Here is an 18,936-nt window from a genome sequence, read left to right on the forward strand (position 1 = left end):
ATATATGTAATTATAGCAAACTCATTTTGATTTAATGAGTTTATGATGTTAGAATACAACTATTGTTTTCATTCTTTTAATAACTCAGAAGTCTAAACATAAAAGGTTCTACTAAATTTTCTCATATGTGACAAATTATGTCTCTAAATATGTATTGTTTAGCCAAGATAAAATAAAATAAGACTTTCTAGGTATAGTCATTCTTGTACTGAACAAGCTGCTATTCTTATCCTGCACCATATGGATATGTTCAAATGACGTAGGCAATAAAAATGGATTATCTCAAGACTGTGAGGAGGTAATTCATTTTCTCATAGCTATCTTAATATAAATACCATTTGCATTTCAAATATACATGTTGACTTCCATGAATCAGTGTTGTAAAATTTTAAGCCAAATAGTCTAAGAATAAATCTTTAACACTATTTGGGAATGGGTGTATAGGAATTAACTTTGTAGATCTGTAGTTAAATTTATATTTGTCAGAAAACAAACACCATAATTTATTTGAAATAAACACAGACCCTGCCTCCTCATGTCAGTAATAAGCAAATCAATGAACAGCATAAGAACTTAAATCCACAGGTAATGAAGATGACTCAGAAATCAGCCTTCCAGAATTTTCAGACTTCATAACAAAGAGATTAAAAATTTAACCCTGAAAAACCTTTAGGTTTCCTCTTTAATAAAGAAAAAGTAGTTTTTTTTTTTTGTTTTTTTGTTTTTTTTTTTTTTGTTAAAGATATATTTATTCATTTGAAAGGCAGAGTTACAGAGAGGCAAAGGCAAAGAAAAAGAGAGGTCTTCCATCCTCTGGTTCTCTCTCCAGAAGGCTGCAATGGCTGGACCTGTGCCAATCCAAACCTAGGATTCTGGAGCTTCTTCCATGTCTCCGAAACAGGTGCAGGGGCCCAAGCACTTCGGCAATCTTCTGCTTTCCCAGGCCATAGAAGAGAGCCGGATCAGAAGTGGAGTAGCAGGGATGCGAATCGGTGCCCAAATGGGATGTTGACACTGGAGGCAGTGTCTTTAACCACTACGCCACAGTGCTGGCCCCGAGAAAAAGTAGTTTTTAAAAACCAGCAGAATAGGAATATAGCAGGAGTGACCAAAAGAAGAGAAGACATATAGGAAAGGATTTTTGATTGGCTAATAATATTTGTAAAATAGTATGGTTGGAAGTCAACAATTAATGAAAAATGCAGAACATCTTCTCAGATGTTCTAGACTATATTAGATTCCTCTTAGAACATTCTGTACACATTCAGAGCTACGATCACAACTACAATTAAATGAATTGTGAAATTATGTGTCCTTTCTATTTTCTGGTTATATTATACATACACTCTGTGAAAGTATGGATTATATGCATTAATTCTTTCTAGGGTCATCAGAATGAAAAGATTACAAAAAAACAAGTTAGTACTATTCATATTTACAGAATAAGCATAAATGAGCCTTCAAAAATTTCATGAAAAATGAATATTAAGAAATAATCATGCATGCTTTTCAAAAGTTTATTTTTTGCACCAAAATAAACATAGCTTTTTTTTTTTTTTTTTTAAGACAGACAGTGAGAGAGAGAAAGCACCTATCTGCTGGTTCACTCTCCAAATACTCACAATGTTTGGGGTTAGGCCAGGTGGAAGCTGGGCAGTGAGAATTCATTCTAAAGTCTCCCGTTAGGGTGGCAGGGTCCCAACCTTTTATGTCAGCCCTTTTGCCCCAGGGTCTGCATTAGCAGCAAGCTGGAATAAGAGTCAGAGCCAGGGGTGAAACCCAAATACTCTGACTGATATGTAGACATTCAAATTGTCAAATCGGAGCAAGGGGTGAAACCCAAATACTCTGATATGCAGACATCCAAATTGTTAAATCAATAAATACGCCAAACACTTGAACTATATTCCATTTTTCCATATACTTTTGAAGTATTCTTTCTTTTTTTTTTTTATTTATTTCACAGGTAGAGTTATAGACAGTGGAAGAGACAGAGAGAAAGGTCTTCCTTCCATTGGTTCACTCCCCAAATGGCTGCCACAGCTGGCGCTGCACCGATCCGAAGCCAGGAGCCAGGTGCTTCTCCCTGGTCTCCCATACGGGTGCAGGGGCCTAAGCACCTGGGCCATCCTCCACTGCCTTCCTGGGCCACAGCAGAGAGCTGGACTGGAAGAGGAGCAACCGGGACTAGAACCTGGCGCCCATATGGGATGCTGGCACCACAGCCGTGGGATTAACCAAGTGAGCCACAGCACCAGCCCCTGAAGTATTCTTATATTACTCAAGCCATGGAACTCATTTAGTAAACCAGATTGAAGTAATTTTATTTCCACAAACAAAAAACTTACTCTTGCAAGGCTGATACTCCCTGGGTAAGGATTATATTTAACAATAAGAATGAGGAAAAATGCAGTATCCTGTGCAAATGTTTGTGTTATCAAAAATGATGAAAACATTACAAACCATCATCAATAGTTCAAAATGGGCTAGTTAATTTTTGCATGTTGTTTTCTTCATATTTATTTATGAAAATTCTTCTACTCTGATGTAAATACCAGAACTGAAAATACCAGAACTGACATTCTATGATCACTAAGATTAGTAACAGCTGTGTCCCTTGTCTATAGAGGCAGTCTAAATTTTAGGTAGATTAAGCTAATGAAAGCATTTTCCTTTTCATGGTTTTTACACTATACAAATCTGAAAAGATCTCATGGTTAATTAAAAATAGACTATGTAATACAGATATCACAACTCTCCAATCAAATGACAGTGAAGAAAACTTTATTAGAAAAGATGGAAGCTAGAGCAAGATGGAAGAAGAGACAGTCCCAAGATACACTCCTTTCCACAGGAAGATCAAACAATAACTATCTAGACAAAAACACTCACGTGAAAGCCCCAAAACATGGAAATAACCCATCACTCATGTGTCCTTGGAACAGAATAAAAATTTCACTGAAAGGGAAAAAGAAGTAGTCTCACTTTTACTGCATTATCACCTAGCCCAACTCTCAAGCAAACACAGGGCCATAAAGAGAGGATTCCCTAGAGTCCATGGTTTCTACATAGAGAAAAGAAATCCAAAGAGGTTTTCTTCCCTAGCATTTCAAGATACTTCCCAGGAAGCCAACTCCATTTCTTGTCAAAGATAGTTGAAAACTAAGGTGCTAGACAACCTAGGTGAGGAAAACACAAAGAGGTAGAGCCCACAGAGCCTAGTGTAAAGATTTTGATAAAAGTTCAGTGTACCTGCTAGGTCATCAAACGTTCCAGTTAACAGCCTACATACAATGCCAAGCTGGACATTCCCAGAAAAGGTGGGAAATACCACCTCATTTGAATCCCTAGATGGTGAGTCTCCATGTTCAGCCTCAGAATCTAATCCATTGGCACTGCTCAAGAAAAAATCCTTGCCATGAATTTTGATAAAAAACATACACTATTTTTGGGAGCCTAAACAGTACCCATCACAGTCTCAAAGCCTACTCCTAGATACTGCCCATGGAGCGAGACAAATCTCAACCATGGACTTCTACAGAGTACAGCAGACAGCTCACCCATCCAGATTTATTTTACCTTGTTTAACTGCTGAACTCAAATAATAGTATCCTCTGGCCAAGTAATACACCATTGCTGACTGCAGTGCCCTTACAGTAGCTTAACCTGATAGCTGAACATACCCAGTCATTTTTTCAGTTGGTAAATAGCAGCTCTAAAAAAATCAAAAACAAAGGCAAGAAGGGGCTCTACTGTGGTACAGCAGGTTAAGCTGCCACCCGAGACGTTGGAATCACATGTTGGAGTGCCAATTCAAATCTTAGTTACTTTGCTTCTAAGCCAGCTCTTGACTAATGCACCTGGGAAGCAGGAGATGACAGCAAGTATCTGTGATTCTGCCACCCACATGGAGACCACGAAGTACTTCCTACTTACTGGCTGTTGCGGCCATTTGAGGAGTGATACAGCTGGTTGAAGATCCGTCCCCCCATCAAGTAAATAAATAAATCTTTAAAAAAACAGCAACAGCCCAACGATTTAAAGAACAAAAAATGATCATTGGTTCCTATGGTCATTACTAAGACATTCAAAATCAAAGGCTAGACTATCCACTGAAGATCTACCCCTGCCTAAGAACTTCTCTAGATGCCAGAAAGGGGGCTATCGATCAAAAATGAGTAAGACTAATACAAGAAACAGGATTAAAATTACTCAGAAAATGGTGAAATCTTCAAAAGAAATGCTATGATACTTTCCTTCTGCATATTTATAAAAACACTGCTTAAAGATGTAACCAATCAAGGTTGGTGCTAAGGCACAGAAGGTAAAAAGCCTCCACCTACAGGGATGCCATCCTATATAGGCAAAAGTTTGAGTTCTAGCTGCTCTACTTCTGATCCAGCTCCTTGCTAATGTGCCTGGGATAGCAATGGAAGATGGCTCAGGTGTTTGAGCCCCTGCATCCAGGTGGGAAACCCAGATGAAGCTACTGGCTCCTGGCTTTGGCCTGACCCAGCCCTGGCTGTTGAGGCCATTTGGGGAGTGAACCAGTGAATGGAAGACCTCTCCCTGTATCTCCCTTTCTCTCTAACTCTGTTTTTCAAGTAAATAAAATAAATCTTAAAGAAATAAATAAAAGGGGCCGGCACCATGGTTCACTTGGTTAATCCTCCACCTGTGGCACCGGCACCCCATATGGGCGCAGGGTTCTAGTCCCGGTTGCTCCTCTTCCAGTCCAGCTCTCTGCTGTGGCCCGGGAAGGCAGTGGAGGATGCCCCAGGTGCTTGGGCTCCTGCACCCACATGGGCGACCAGGAGGAAGCACCTGACTCCTGGCTTCGGATCGGCATAGCAAGGGCTGTAGTGGCCATTTGGGGGGTGAACCAACAGAAGGAAAACCTTTCTCTCTGTCTATCTCACTGTCTAACTCTACCAGTCAAATAAAAAAAAGAAAAAAGAAATAAATAAAAAAAGATATAACTAATTGACAAAGACATAAACCTATGTGCAAACTCTAGATGACAATTAAAGTAATATGAAAAGGATAGTGAACTACATTGACATAAATTAAATAGGTCAAAGTACAAATAACTACTTTAGATAAGATTGCCAAAAAATTCAAATGCTAATTAATAATTGCCAAAACAGTAAATATCAACATCTATATTCGAGATAATGGTTAAGGGGCCAATGTGTGGCACAGCAAGTAGAGCCGCCATCTGCAATGCCAGCATCCCATTTAGGCGCTGGTTTGAGTCCAGGCTGCTCCACTTCCGTTCATCTTTCTGCTATGGCCTGGGAAGGCAGTGGAAGATGGCCCAAGCCCTTAGGCCCCTGTACCCATGTAGGAGACCAAGAAGAAGCTCCTAGCTCCTGGCTTCATACTGGCCCAACTCCAGCCATTGCGGCCATTTGGGGAGTGCACCAGCGGATGGAAGACCTCTCTCTCTCTGCCTAAGCTTTTTTGTAAATCTGCCTTTCAAATAAATAAATGAATCTTATTATTTTTTTTTTGACAGGCATAGTTAGACAGTGAGAGAGAGAGACAGAGAGAAAGGTCTTCCTTCCATTGGTTCACTCCCCAAATGGCCGCCACAGCCGGCACGCTGTGCCAATCCGAAGCCAGGAGTCAGGTGCTTCCTCCTGGTCTCCCATGTGGTTACAGGGCCCAAGCACCTGGGCCATCCTCCACTGCCTTCCTGGGCCACAGCAGAGAGCTGGACTGGGAGAGGAACAACCGGGACAGAATTTGGCACCCCAACCAGGACTAGAACCTGGGGTGCTGGTGCCGCAGGTGGAGGATTAGCCAAGTGAGCTACTTGGTTGAATCTTTTTTTTTTAAATGGATAATAGTTAAAAAGCCAATAATTAGGGTGAGAGAAAAGAAAGTACAAATGAAGCTTATTAATTTCTCATCTTACATGAGGGTAATGCAATAAATATTAGTTTATTCTGCATGCAATATTATAAAATGTTTTAAGTAATTTTTATTCTTAAAAAAATGCTAAGTCAGCCAGTAGTAGACTAAAAAATAATAGGTAGATGCCAAAATCACCAGACAGGAAGTAAAACTAAATATATAGGGACATAGAAGCTTTAAGTCAAACAAAGCATTAATAAAACAAAGAAACACAAAAAATAAACCAAGATAGTACAAAAAGAGCAAGTAGAGCCTAAAATAATACTCTTATAGAACACATACTCAAATTTACTTACACCAAGTCCATCTAGTATTTGCTGTTTATAACAAGTACATCTTCATAACCGATCAAAAAGATAGGGTAAGTGTCGAAGAAATTTTACAAATAAGACCAATGTAAGCAAATGATGAAGGACAGAATTAAAAGGGAGAGAATGATCCTGTGGGGGAAGCAGGACACACAGCAGACTCATAGAATGGCAAACACCCAAAACAGCACTCCGGCCTCAGAATCAACCCTTGGGACATTTGGATCTGGCTAAAAGGCCCATGAGAGTCTCACAGGCATGGAAAGTCATGACACGGTGGTGAAAACAACCTAAATGAAAGACCCTGGTGAACAAGACCCCAGCAGAAGGAACAGGCCATCAAAGAAGGAGGTGCCTTTCTCTGAAGGGAGGAAGGAACCTCCACTGTGATATGGACTTGAATAAACAAGTTTAGAGTTGGTGAACTCAAGGGGCTTCCATAGCCTAGACAGCTCATGGCAAGAGCCTGGGGTGATTGCTGACATCATAAATAAGAGTGCCAATTGTTAAATCAACAACGGGAGTCACTGGGTACATGCGCCCCACGTAGGATCTCTGTCCTTAATGTGTTTTACTATGAAACTTAAAGACAACACTACTAGTCGAACAATACCCTATACCTTGTGCGGTTGTGTGAGTGCAACCTGTTGAAATCCTTGCTTAGTATATACTAAGTTGATCTTCTCTATATGAAGGTAATTGAAAATGAAACTCGATGAAGGGTGGGATGGGAGAGGGTGTGGGAGAGGGGAGGGCCACGGGAGGGAGGGAGGTTGGGAGGGGAAAGCCACAACAATGCAAAAGTTGCACTTTGTAAATTCACATTTGTTAAATAAAAAAAATGTAAAAAAAAAAAGAAACTAAAAAAAAAGAGACATATAAGAAGTATATCTAAAATTATATAGCATAGAAAGATTTAAAATATAAATATGATAAAAGCATATTAAAATTAGGATTATAATAAGTTTTAGTTATAAATGAAATACACTACAATCATCATTCTTTTAAAATAATTTAAAGAAACAGGAATTTGTTGCTAATGTATAAGTAGAGTCAATCTTGTAAAATATATAGATATATGAAATATACCTATATATATATATAACAAAATATGAATGCATATATAAGCAAATTGATTAGAAGGAAATATCCCATGCTGTAAACACTGGAGAAGTGGTATTATACATTATCTTAATTTTCTTCTCAGTACTTTTCCACACTAAATATTTTATTTCAGAAAAAATAATTTTATGAGAAACATGAAATATTAAAATAAATGGAAAGAAATATTAGGCTTCTGAATTGGGATATAGAATAAAGATGTCAATTATTTCTAACAGCTATATATTTAAAACATCTAGCTTAAGTGATTTTTTTAAACTTTGTTACCTTATTCTAACATTTCACAAGTATACAAAGCAAAAATTTCCAAGAAAATTCCAACAAGTAATAGTACACACAATACAACAAAATAGTGTCAATTTAAAAGGCTGAATTAACGCTGATTAGACAGGATGATGGAATTTGGGGTGAGTTTAATTTTTTTTATGTTTTGATATCAATTATGATTTTATTTTTGCCTTTATGTTGATTGTATATTCTCTGAAGTTATGGCACAAAACAGATACTTTCCCTCAATTTGGAAGGAAAAAAATATGATTTTTAAATATTGCTTTCCAACATCCAGTTTCCACTATTAAACATCAAGCAACACCCCATTGGTCTAATTTAAATGTATTTTCTCTTACACTATCTTCAGAGGTAATGGGAAAATGTTTTGGTATTTAAACAGCAGGTGATCTAACGTTCAGTGTTTTCTGAAAGAGCTAAAATAGTTTATCCTAAAACTCAACATTATTATGAAAGCTCAGTTTTCCATGAAAATGGTAGTTTCTATTTCTGACTTAATTTTGAGAAAGTAAAGAACACGAGATTTTTCAGGAAGAAACCTAAACTCCTAGGGCCGGTGCTGTGGTAGCAGGTTAGTCACCACCTGTGACACCTACATCTCATACGGGTGCCAGTTCAGGTTCCAGCTGCTGCACTTCTGATCCACCAGAATGCCCTGGGAAAGCAGCAGATTATGGCCCAAGTACTTGGGCCCTTGCCACTCACTTGGGAGACTCAAAGAAATTTGTGGCTTTGGCCTAGCCCAGCACTGGCCTTTGTGGCCATCTGGAGAGTGAACCAGCAGGTGGAAGATCTCTCTGTAATTCTCACTCTCAAAATAAATAAATGAATTAAAAAAAAACACCTAAAGTCCTGTTTTACAGTAACAAGAAAATAAAGAGAAGAAATTATTGTATCTTCTCAAATAATGTTTACATTCTAATAACAAAATATTTCCTTTGTTGTGTGCTTTACTACAAGAGTGAGTTACATACATAGTTTTAATATAACTACCCATCTAATATATCCTCTATTCAGGCAATAATTTGTCTATTACCTCCAGAAATAAACCTGAACCACAATTTGTATAGCCTTAAAAATAGTATATTTTCCTATTACTACATTATACAAAATAGTATATTTTTATGATATTCAATAGTCTATTTAACACACTATGACATATGTAGGTATTCATCAATAACATTTGGCAATATTTTGCATTTCCTAATTTGTAAATAGGTAAGAATATGATAATATAAACTCTAGGCTCACGTTTTATAACAATTGTTTTCCCTTTCCCCGTTTCTCCCTCTACTAATAATCCTTTCTTTCTCAAGTTCTCCTTGATTATATCTACAACACAATACATGTACAAGGTATGTAATAAATCTATAAATGTTTGCTTATGTCAATTATTTCATTTATATGGAATAGATTTTAAGCAAATTATGTATTTAGTTAACAATTTCAAGAATCATTATTGAAGCCAACATTCATATAGTATCTTAAGTGCGAAACTATTTACCAAAGCCAACTCCAAATAATATATAAATATTTATACATAAATATTTAAAAAATAATTACCCTGTTTTATGTTAAATTTAATTGTACCAAATAAACAAAGCGAAGATTTTTTTTAATCATCTGCACACCCAAAAATAAAGGAAAATTCATCTTGACAAGTGCTAAATGTCAAAAATCACATCAAACCAGAATGTGATTTGAGGCTTAATGTATATTTTTTTATATTAACAATATCCAAAAAATGTAAGAGAGCATTTCTCATACCTTTAACAGCAAAATTACTTTTCCAGTATAGCATTATATTTCAATTTTATTTCAATCATTATAATTACTGAGTTGGAAAACCTTTTCCTAAATTAATATTCCATGAATACTCTACTGTATCTCTGCCCATTTTAACTATTTAATATTTTATTAAACCATAGTTCAGCAGATATATAGTTGGTGTAAATAGTAATCAAATGAAGAGATGTCAATTTCATTCACATACAGTAAATTTTAAAAGAATCCCAAATGATTTCAACTATAGTAGTACATCATTCTTCACAATTTGTTTGACAAATATATAAAACAAAGTTTGACAAAACTATATTTGCTGCAGTACTGTTACACATTGGCATTTCTTCCCTGTTTTTTATTTTTGTTTTCGGATTTTCTTTTTCTTTTTTTAATTTTAGCTCTCACATATAAGAGAACATTGGTATAAAACTGGATTTTGTTATCTTGCCAATTTTGGAAGAATTCTTATATGAAAGATATCAGTCCTTTCCCAATCTTCTCTATTTCAAATAGCTCTTTCCAAAATTAATTTTTTTGAAAATTATGATACTCTTTTTGCCATACATTTTTGAAATGACCATATTTCTTTTAAAAAAAATAAGTAAAAAGCAAATATATTTTATATATTTCATAGGTACAATTCAAAGAAGACAACCATAATTCTCTCCCTCCCTCTTTTCCTTCCTCAATTATAGATAAATAATATCTAGTCTTGGTTAAAGAAGTTTCCCCTAGATTACAGACATTAATTTCTTCAATATTCTTTTTTTTTTTTTTTTTTTGGACAGGCAGAGTGGACAGTGAGAGAGAGAGACAGAGAGAAAGGTCTTCCTTTTGCACTGGTTCACCCTCCAATGGCCGCCGTGGCTGGTGCGCTGCGGCCGGCGCATCACGCTGATCCAAAGCCAGGAGGCAGGTGCTTCTCCTGGTCTCCCATGGGGTACAGGGCCCAAGCACTTGGGCCATCCTCCACTGCACTCCCGGGCCATAGCAGAGAGCTGGCCTGGAAGAGGAGCAACCGGGACAGAATCCAGCGCCCCGACTGGGACTAGAACCCTGTGTGCCGGCGCCGCTAGGTGGAGGATTAGCCTGTTGAGCCACGGCGCCGGCCCTCAATATTCTTAAGTCTCTTATTTTCAATTTTTCATACATTTAACTATAAGTTATTTTTAATCCAAGTTAAAACAGGGACGTAGTTAGTTTCTTTAGGTTTGAAAGGCATTAAATCAGCCCTATTTATTTAATAATATACTATTTCTTTTTTTTTAACTTTTATTTAATGAATATAAATTTCCAGTGTACAGCTTATGGATTACAATGGCTTCCCCCTCCCATAACTTCCCTCCCACCCGCAACCCTCCCCTCTCCCGCTCCCTCTCCCCTTCCATTTGCATCAAGATTCATTTTCAATTCTCTTTATATACAGAAGATCAATTTAGTATAAAGGTTTCAACAGTTTGCACCCACATAGAAACACAAAGTGAAACATACTGTTTGAGTACTAGTTATAGCATTAAATCACAATGTACAGCACATTAAGGACAGAGATCCCACATGAGGAGCAAGTGCACAGTGGCTCCTGTTGTTGACCCAACAAATTGACACTCTAGTTTATGGCGCCAGTAACCATCCTAGGCTGTCGTCATGAGTTGCCAAGGCTATGGAAGCCTTCCAAGTTTGCCGACTCTGATCATATTTAGACAAGGTCATAAAAGACAGAGTGAGGATAGTAACCAATGATCCTAAGAGTGGCATTTACCAGGTTTGAACAATTATACAGCATGAAGTGGGGAAGAGGACCATCAGTACACACAGGTTGGGAGTAGAGCCATTGGTGGTAGAGTAGAGGTTATGATTACAAAGGAATGAGGCCCAAGTGCACTAGACAGGGCCTAGAACAAAGGACAGAGTCATTATTAGAGGAGCTAAGAAAGGTGCTGTCTAAGGTACAAGTAATTTTTCTGATTGAGAGGCAAATAGAACCTGATAGAAGGGGCTTGATAATAATCTGGTGGGCTTTAGGCCTTGTAAATTCAGAGGCCCAGACCTATCTATCTCTTCACATGGGGTATATCCTAAGGGAGGTGTGAACCTCCTAGGGGAAGGCACTCTGTTGACTTTCATTACTTGGCTGGCCTGGGAGGAGAGCTGGCCAGGTAAAGGCAGGTGGCATCTCTAACAAGAAATTTACAGTTCTGCCTGCAATGTTGCTGACCCTACTTGACCATCCCCTCAGCTGCAGTGGTCACTTTGGAAGTAGGGCTGAGTGAAGGGCTTTTCAGCTTAGAGCCAATAAGATCTGTGGCTCTGACCTGGGCATCCTTCGACTCCAGGGCAGGTCCATTTCCAGTGATCCAATAAGATACTTTTCTTCAGTGAATAAAGATACTTTTCTATCAAATTCCTTCATTTCCTGGAATCTATTTTTCAATTCTCTCTTGTACTACTCTACTTGTCTATTCTTGTGGCAACACTGCCTAGATTTCATTACAGTGATTTCACACAATGATTTGACATCTGCTAAGGCAAACTTCTCACCTTTTTTTTAATTCAAAAAGATCTTGTCACTTTTGTCTCACTATAAACATAAGATCAAATCATTCAAATAAAAAAAAAATAAACAACAGTTAAATTGAAAACTAAGCTGCTTCCTAGAAGTACATTGTATGTATATATAAATTTTGAGAAACTAGGTACTTTTTATATTTATTCTTTCTACCCTAAAATTACATCTTTCATTTTGTTCAGATCTTACTATATGTAGTCTTCAATAAAAATTACATGGTTTACTTTCCACTGGGAACTTTGCCTTTTTCTATGAAGCTTATTACTAAATATATGGTTTTGTATATTCTCTTCTATTTTGCTTTCTAGGGACTTCTAGTTGAATAGATTTTCAAATTTTTATCTAACCATGTTATCATATATCTTTGTAAATTTAAAAACTCTTTTGGGTATTTATTCAGTTAAATTATTGTAAGAGAATGTTTTAATTTTCCCTTAGTTTCTTAATTATATTTGACCTTCCAAAAACATTAAGGGATAATATTTATAGAAATTAAATCAATTCTCACTTAAATTGTAATATTTACTGATTATGAAAATAATTGCTATTGTCCTTATTTAAGATAATATTCTATATTTCAGTAGTATCCTTATATTCTCTTATTTACTGTAGAGATTTTAAATCAGAACAGCTGGATGACTACTGTCATGATTATCAATCTACCATTAGTTGACTGACTATCTGACAAGAAACCACTCCTGTGTACCTGAAAAAAGTTTACTAGTCCCTAGGTAACATTCTTCTAAACAAATTAAGTGCAAATTAGATATACTAGAATTTCCTTTTCAATACTTGAATTTATACACTTCAATGAGGCTGGGGTTTTTAATAATATCTCTATCAGGATTTAGTATTAAAATTATACTGAGTTCATAATATGAAATGAAAGAACCTTGCATCTTTACCTTGCTAGGGACTAGCATAAAAGGCATTGTTCGCTCAAATTTTGTTAAGACTAACTGTAAATTTGATGAGGGTGTATTTTCCTATGTCCTTTAATTACTTTTGTGATATTTTTATGGTAATGACCTCTTCCAGTTTCATAACTGAAATAATTTTAATAACATATTTTGTTAGTATACCATTCATTCCCTCTATGTTTCATAATTTACCACATATGAATTTATCTTGTATTTCTGAATAGGGCTGATCTATTACTTCACTCCTAATTATATATTTTTGTTTTAGTAATCAGGTTCAAAAGGAATGTTGCTATTTTCAAAGAATGATCTCAGGATTTTTCTTTCTCCTTTCTACTTTCTTTTTTGTTTCTTTGCAGTGTTTATTAATTCTTTCTTCCTGGGTTATTTTGATTTATCTTGTTGGTTTTCTATCTAATTTATTATGTTTAGCAAAGAAATCCTTTTGTGAATGGAGTAAAAAAAAGTCTCCAGATTTGAGCCAAAGTAGTATAGTTTAGTAAAATAGAATTATTAGGCAAGGGGTCAAGATACACACTACAGGTTAGTCCCAGTTAAATCATTTTGGCTTGTTAGAAAACCTTTTCATCCATGTGGCTAATATCTGAGAAATGCAAGTATAGAGCCAAAGGTTTAAATTAGGTGAATAAAAAAAAGATATATATAGTAAAACATGTAAACTTTGAACTGCATTTGATAAAGAGGGTTTTCGAAGGAGTAAGAGACATTGGAATAATATCGAAGAAAGCAGGGTTTTCTAGACTGTGAGACATAATGAAGATCTATAGCTTTTAGCTCATAATCATGCAAACTTATATATGAATATTCTAATATAAGAGAGTATAACCTAAGTTGCTGGAGAAGGCAGAGAAAGATTAAAACAATAAAAAGTCATTACCACAGTACTATGGTCTTAAACCATATTTCTATATTATTCTTAGAACAAAATAAATAACCTGAGATCAAATGGTAGGTTTCATGGTTCCCATAAATCCCATTATCTGGCAATCAGAAATTTATGTATATTTATTTACAAATTTATGAGGACACTTAATTATATTAAGTAGATCTACAAGGAATCTAGGACCTTAAAATTCTAGATAGGTAATTCAACTTTCTATCTTCAGTCTCTGATTAAACTTTTCCATAGTCATGTTTAACAGATCATTTCATTGTTGGATAGCTACAACCAGTAAAACATGATAGATTAGAAGTGAGCACTTAGTTAAAATGCTTGCTACATGTTCCAAATTCTCAACTAGATGCCTGCTTTTGATACCTGGTTCTGGCTCCTGGCTCCAGCTTCCTGTTAATACAGAATCTGCATGGCAGCAGTGATGGCTCAAATAACTGAGTTACTGCCAACCATGTGGGAGTCAAAGACCGCCTTCTCAACTCCGGGCTTCAGCCAGGACCCTACCCAGTCAAGGCCACTGCAGGCTTTTGGGATGGAAATCAATGGATGGAAGCTCTCTCTTTCTCCACCTTACTTAAATAAATAAATCATTTTAAAAAATTAACTCTAGTTCATACCACGTCAAAATTTAACTCTGAAGTCATCATCTATTTTCTTGATTCTAGTCTCTGAGGCATAAGAAAATAAAAACAATACCCATTCTGAAAACACCCATTTACATGTTTGGAGATAGTCATCTTAGTTACAAGCTTTTCTTTTCCTTTTTAGGGTGACGGCTTTTTTCAAACATGTATGAACAGTGAAGCATTGTGGCATAGTGTGTAAAGCAACCACCTATGAAGCCAGCATCTCTTTGGGGCAGTTCTAGTCCCAGCTGCTTCATTTCCAACCCAGCTCCCTTCTAATGGAAAAGTAGTGGAAGATGACCCAAGTGTTTGGGCCCCGGCCACCCCCATGGGTGACCTGGATGAAGCTCCTAGCTACTGACTTTCACTTGACCAAGCAGTCATCAGAGGAGTGAACCAGTGGACAGAAGCTCTCTCTGTGTCTCTCCCTCTCTAACTCTTTCAAAATAAATAAATAAATCATTCAACAAATTTGTCTTAAGTCCTAAATTAAAAATATTTCTTTAAAGGTAAATGGTTTTTAATACTCATTAAAATGTAATTTTCACGGCTCACTAGGCTAATCCTCCGCCTGTGGCGCCAGCACACCGGGTTCTAGTCCCAGTCGGGGCGCTGGGTTCTGTCCCGGTTGCCCCTCTTCCAGGCCAGCTCTCTGCTATGGCCCAGGAGTGCAGTGGAGGATGGCCCAAGTGCTTGGGCCCTGCACCCCATGGGAGACCAGGGGAAGCACCTGCCTCCTGGCTTTGGATCAGCGTGATGTGCCGGCCGCAGCGTGCCAGCCACGGCGGCCATTGAGGGTGAACCAACGGCAAAAGGAAGACCTTTCTCTCTGTCTCTCTCTCTCTCTCACTGTCCACTCTGCCTGTCAAAAAAAATAATAAATAAATAAATAAAATATAATTTTATATTTTTTGAAAGTTCAATAGGGATAGTTAACTAATTGTGCGATGGCAATAGATTAAATTGACTTGCAAATATCAGACGGAATTTAGAGAAAACTAGTATGTTATAGTTATGTTTCATGAATTCGACAGAATGCTTACATATTTACTAAATTTTGGGGAAGCAAAAATTTTAACTCCTAAAAACTTCAAAAATCATTTTTTGACTAAATTGTTAAAATATTCATAATGAATTTCAATATATCTTCAATCCTGTAGTCAGAACCTATTTTTGCATTTGTTCTTAAGAACTGAGAAAGGATACATGCAGGAATATAATTCGTTTAATTGGTACTAAGATATTATTTGCATTAATTCTTTTTTTTTTTTTTTTGACAGGCAGAGTGGACAGTGAGAGAGAGAGACAGAGAGAAAGGTCTTCCTTTTGTGCAGGTTCACCCCTCAATGGCCGCTGCGGCTGGCGCATCACGCTGATCGGAAGCCAGGAGCCAGGTGCTTCTCCTGGTCTCCCATGCGGGTGCAGGGCCCAAAGACTTGGGCCATCCTCTACTGCACTCCCGGGCCACAGCAGAGAGCTAGACTGGAAGAGGAGCAACAGGGACAGAATCCGGTGCCCCGACCGGGACTAGACCCAGTGTGCTGGCGCCGCAGGTGATGGATTAGCCTAGTGAGCTGTGGCGCCGGCCGCATTAATTCTTTTTTGGGAATAAAAGAAGAAAACATTTATTGAAATGAAATATAACATTCTACAAAATAGAACAAATTCCAAATTGACAAGCTCTGTAAAACTCAGCAGCAATACCAAATAAATACATAAGAGTATTACTTACGGATATAAGTCTGAAAGCTGTTCTGCTATTGCGTAAGCTGTAGGGTCTCTGTCTAAGGCATATAGAGTAATATCTGACTCTTTCTGTAGTATGGCTCTTGAGTGTCCTCCTGAACCAAATGTCATATCTAGAAAAACCTAGTCAATACAGAAAAAGAAATGACCAGTTAGAATGAAGAAAACGACTTTAACTTCTAAAATCCAATAATGATTTTTAGCGCTGATTATAAACAGAAAAATTATAACAGTTTTGCATAGAGTTCCACTTTTAAAAAAAAGATAATTAAGTTATTTGAAGGGCAGAGTTACAGACAGAGAGAGATCTTCCATCTGCTGATTCACTCCCCAAATGGTCACAACGGTAGGGGATAGGTCAGACTGAAGCCAGAGCCAGGAGCTTCATATGGGTCTCCCACATGGGTGGTAGGAGCCCAAGCACTTGAGCCATCTTCTGTTGCTTTTCCCAGGGGCATTAACAGGATGCCTGATCAAAAGTGGAACAGCCAGGACTTGAACCTGGAGTCCCTATAGAATTTTAGAAATGTAGATTGCAGCTTAACCCATTGTACAATACAGGCCCCGAATAAAAATTTTTAACTATGAGCTCTGGCTCAATTATGAATGATCAATCCCAATAAGCTGATCAGAAAAATAATTCTTGGCACATGCTGGCTAGTCAAAACAAATTTATATTTCCCTCTGTAACATCAAACTGGACATATTACTGTACTGCTAGCTTTTAAATGCTTTCCAGAACCCAACTGCTAATAACATTTCCAACAATTTCTTGTCATTTGTAGATGCCTCACAATTAGTATGGCTCACTTTAATTTCAACTTTCTTAAATGCTTTATATGAAAATTAAAGATATTCAAGAGGTTGGAGGGAGAGAATAAATGAGAATAAACATGAAAATGAATATATCATACAAGAAAAAGTCACAGGACAATTCATATATAACCTGGAAAAATAATAAAAATAATAAAAAAGGCCCAAGGCATTTTAGAAAAATTATCTAAGGTCAATTGTAGTTGTGACATTAAGCAGCTATAAGTCCTTGGGAAAGTCACTTACAGTCACAATAGTCCACCATCTTTAGATGTCCCCAATATTTTAAAAAAACAAAATGAACAAGAAAAGAAGATACCATCATCATGTACCTAATTGGTCAGGTAATATAGGTTCTCATGTAAACCAAGAAACTCTGAAAGTGAATGTTTGCCAATATTTATGCAGACACCATAGGATATGATGTACATTAGTACATATTTTCAAAGTCTTGGATCATCCTAGATATACAAACAATTAATTGAATCTGTACTCCTTTGCTATTTGGCCTTTCTCTAAAGAGAATAGTCAGGTCACAGTTGAATAAAAAATCATACCTGGACCATAAGAAACACAGAATATAAACAATGTAAATACAGTATAAATGTAGAAGTATTTTTCTCCTTTTTAAAAAAGTTTTATTAAGGTTATTTATTAAGGTTATTTATTAAGAAGGTTAGAGAGTGGAGAGACAGATCTTCAATTCAGTGGCTCACTCCCCAGATGGCTGCAACGGCTGAGGCTGTTTCTGGTCCATACTTCAGTCAAGAGCCAGGAACTTCATTGGGTCTCCCATATGGCTGAAAGGGGCAAATGTGTTTGGATCAACACCCACTGCTTTCCCAGGTGCATTAGCACATTAGCACAGAGGTGAATCCAAAGTGTAGAAGCAAGAACTCCAACCAGCACTCATACAAGATGCTGCCAGTGCCAAAACAGCTTAACCTGCTGTGTCACAATATCCGCCCCCACCTTTTCTTTTTAACATAATTGTTTTAATATAAATTAACTTTGTACTTCTATCACTGTCAGCACAAAAAGAAACAGTAACTTCATGTTTTTAGTAATACATACTTAAATCTCAACAGAATAATTTTCGTTCCCAATCTATATCCTTATTTTATGGATATATGGTTAGGTATATGTTCTACTATTATTTACCACAGCTTCAGAATTCCAGGGGCTTCAGTATAATCTAAACAAAAAAAGTTTCCCAGGAAAAACTATGAACCATTTTCTCGTTAAGGAACCAATAGGAAGATTTGCTATAAACCTGGATTAAACTAAGAGCATATCAAATAAAATAATTTGCATATGATTATCTCATCCCGAGCCAAGAAACTCTCAATCAATATTAAAAAAGAAAATTCCTCCTCATTAAAAATATTCTGGGAAATGTGAGTGAGATGATTATGATATACATGGTTATTTTTTAATATATCATGATTATGCCCTCGGAGATGTGCTGACAATCAAGGAACTTTCTACAGGGGGAAAAAATAATCTGCTATTACCAGTCAAGTGGAACACAGAAAGAAAAAAGTATTAGACAAATGGGATTATGAAACTACAAGTGAATCCTACCATATATCCTGGAGTTAGTAGGTGATTGGCACCAACAACTTCCATTTTAAAAATTTTAATATACATTGCTCATCATATATAAAGCTGGTATCTAAACCTCATAAATCATCCACCCTTACCATTGAAAAAGGAGTTAATTAGTTTTTCCCATCTGGGTCACTAACAAGACATAAGACCACTTATTTTTTTAATCTGTAAAAATTGATAATAATGAAATAATTTTTTCTTAGCAAATGCAAAAGAACAAATAAATCCTAATGTCTTAATCTTTCCATAGTTTTCACCTGTTCATATATTTTCACTTGTATTTATATCCATGTTTCAAATACACAGAGAATTTTCTGAA

General features: G+C 36.7%; 1 protein-coding gene across 3 annotated transcripts in view; it reads right to left on the reverse strand.

The window, feature by feature from the left end:
- The window catches only part of METTL15 (methyltransferase 15, mitochondrial 12S rRNA N4-cytidine), a 289,931-nt gene that overhangs the window by 156,666 nt on the left and 114,329 nt on the right, over nucleotides 1-18,936 (reverse strand). For all 3 annotated transcript variants that reach the window (XM_062196373.1, XM_062196372.1, XM_062196371.1), the window contains exon 4: nucleotides 16,180-16,316. In XM_062196373.1, the coding sequence (XP_062052357.1) occupies nucleotides 16,180-16,316 (137 nt within the window). The remainder of the gene's footprint in view (nucleotides 1-16,179; nucleotides 16,317-18,936) is intronic.

The sequence above is a fragment of the Lepus europaeus genome, chromosome 7, assembly GCF_033115175.1.
Source record: "Lepus europaeus isolate LE1 chromosome 7, mLepTim1.pri, whole genome shotgun sequence".
Taxonomy (NCBI): Eukaryota; Metazoa; Chordata; class Mammalia; order Lagomorpha; family Leporidae; genus Lepus; species Lepus europaeus.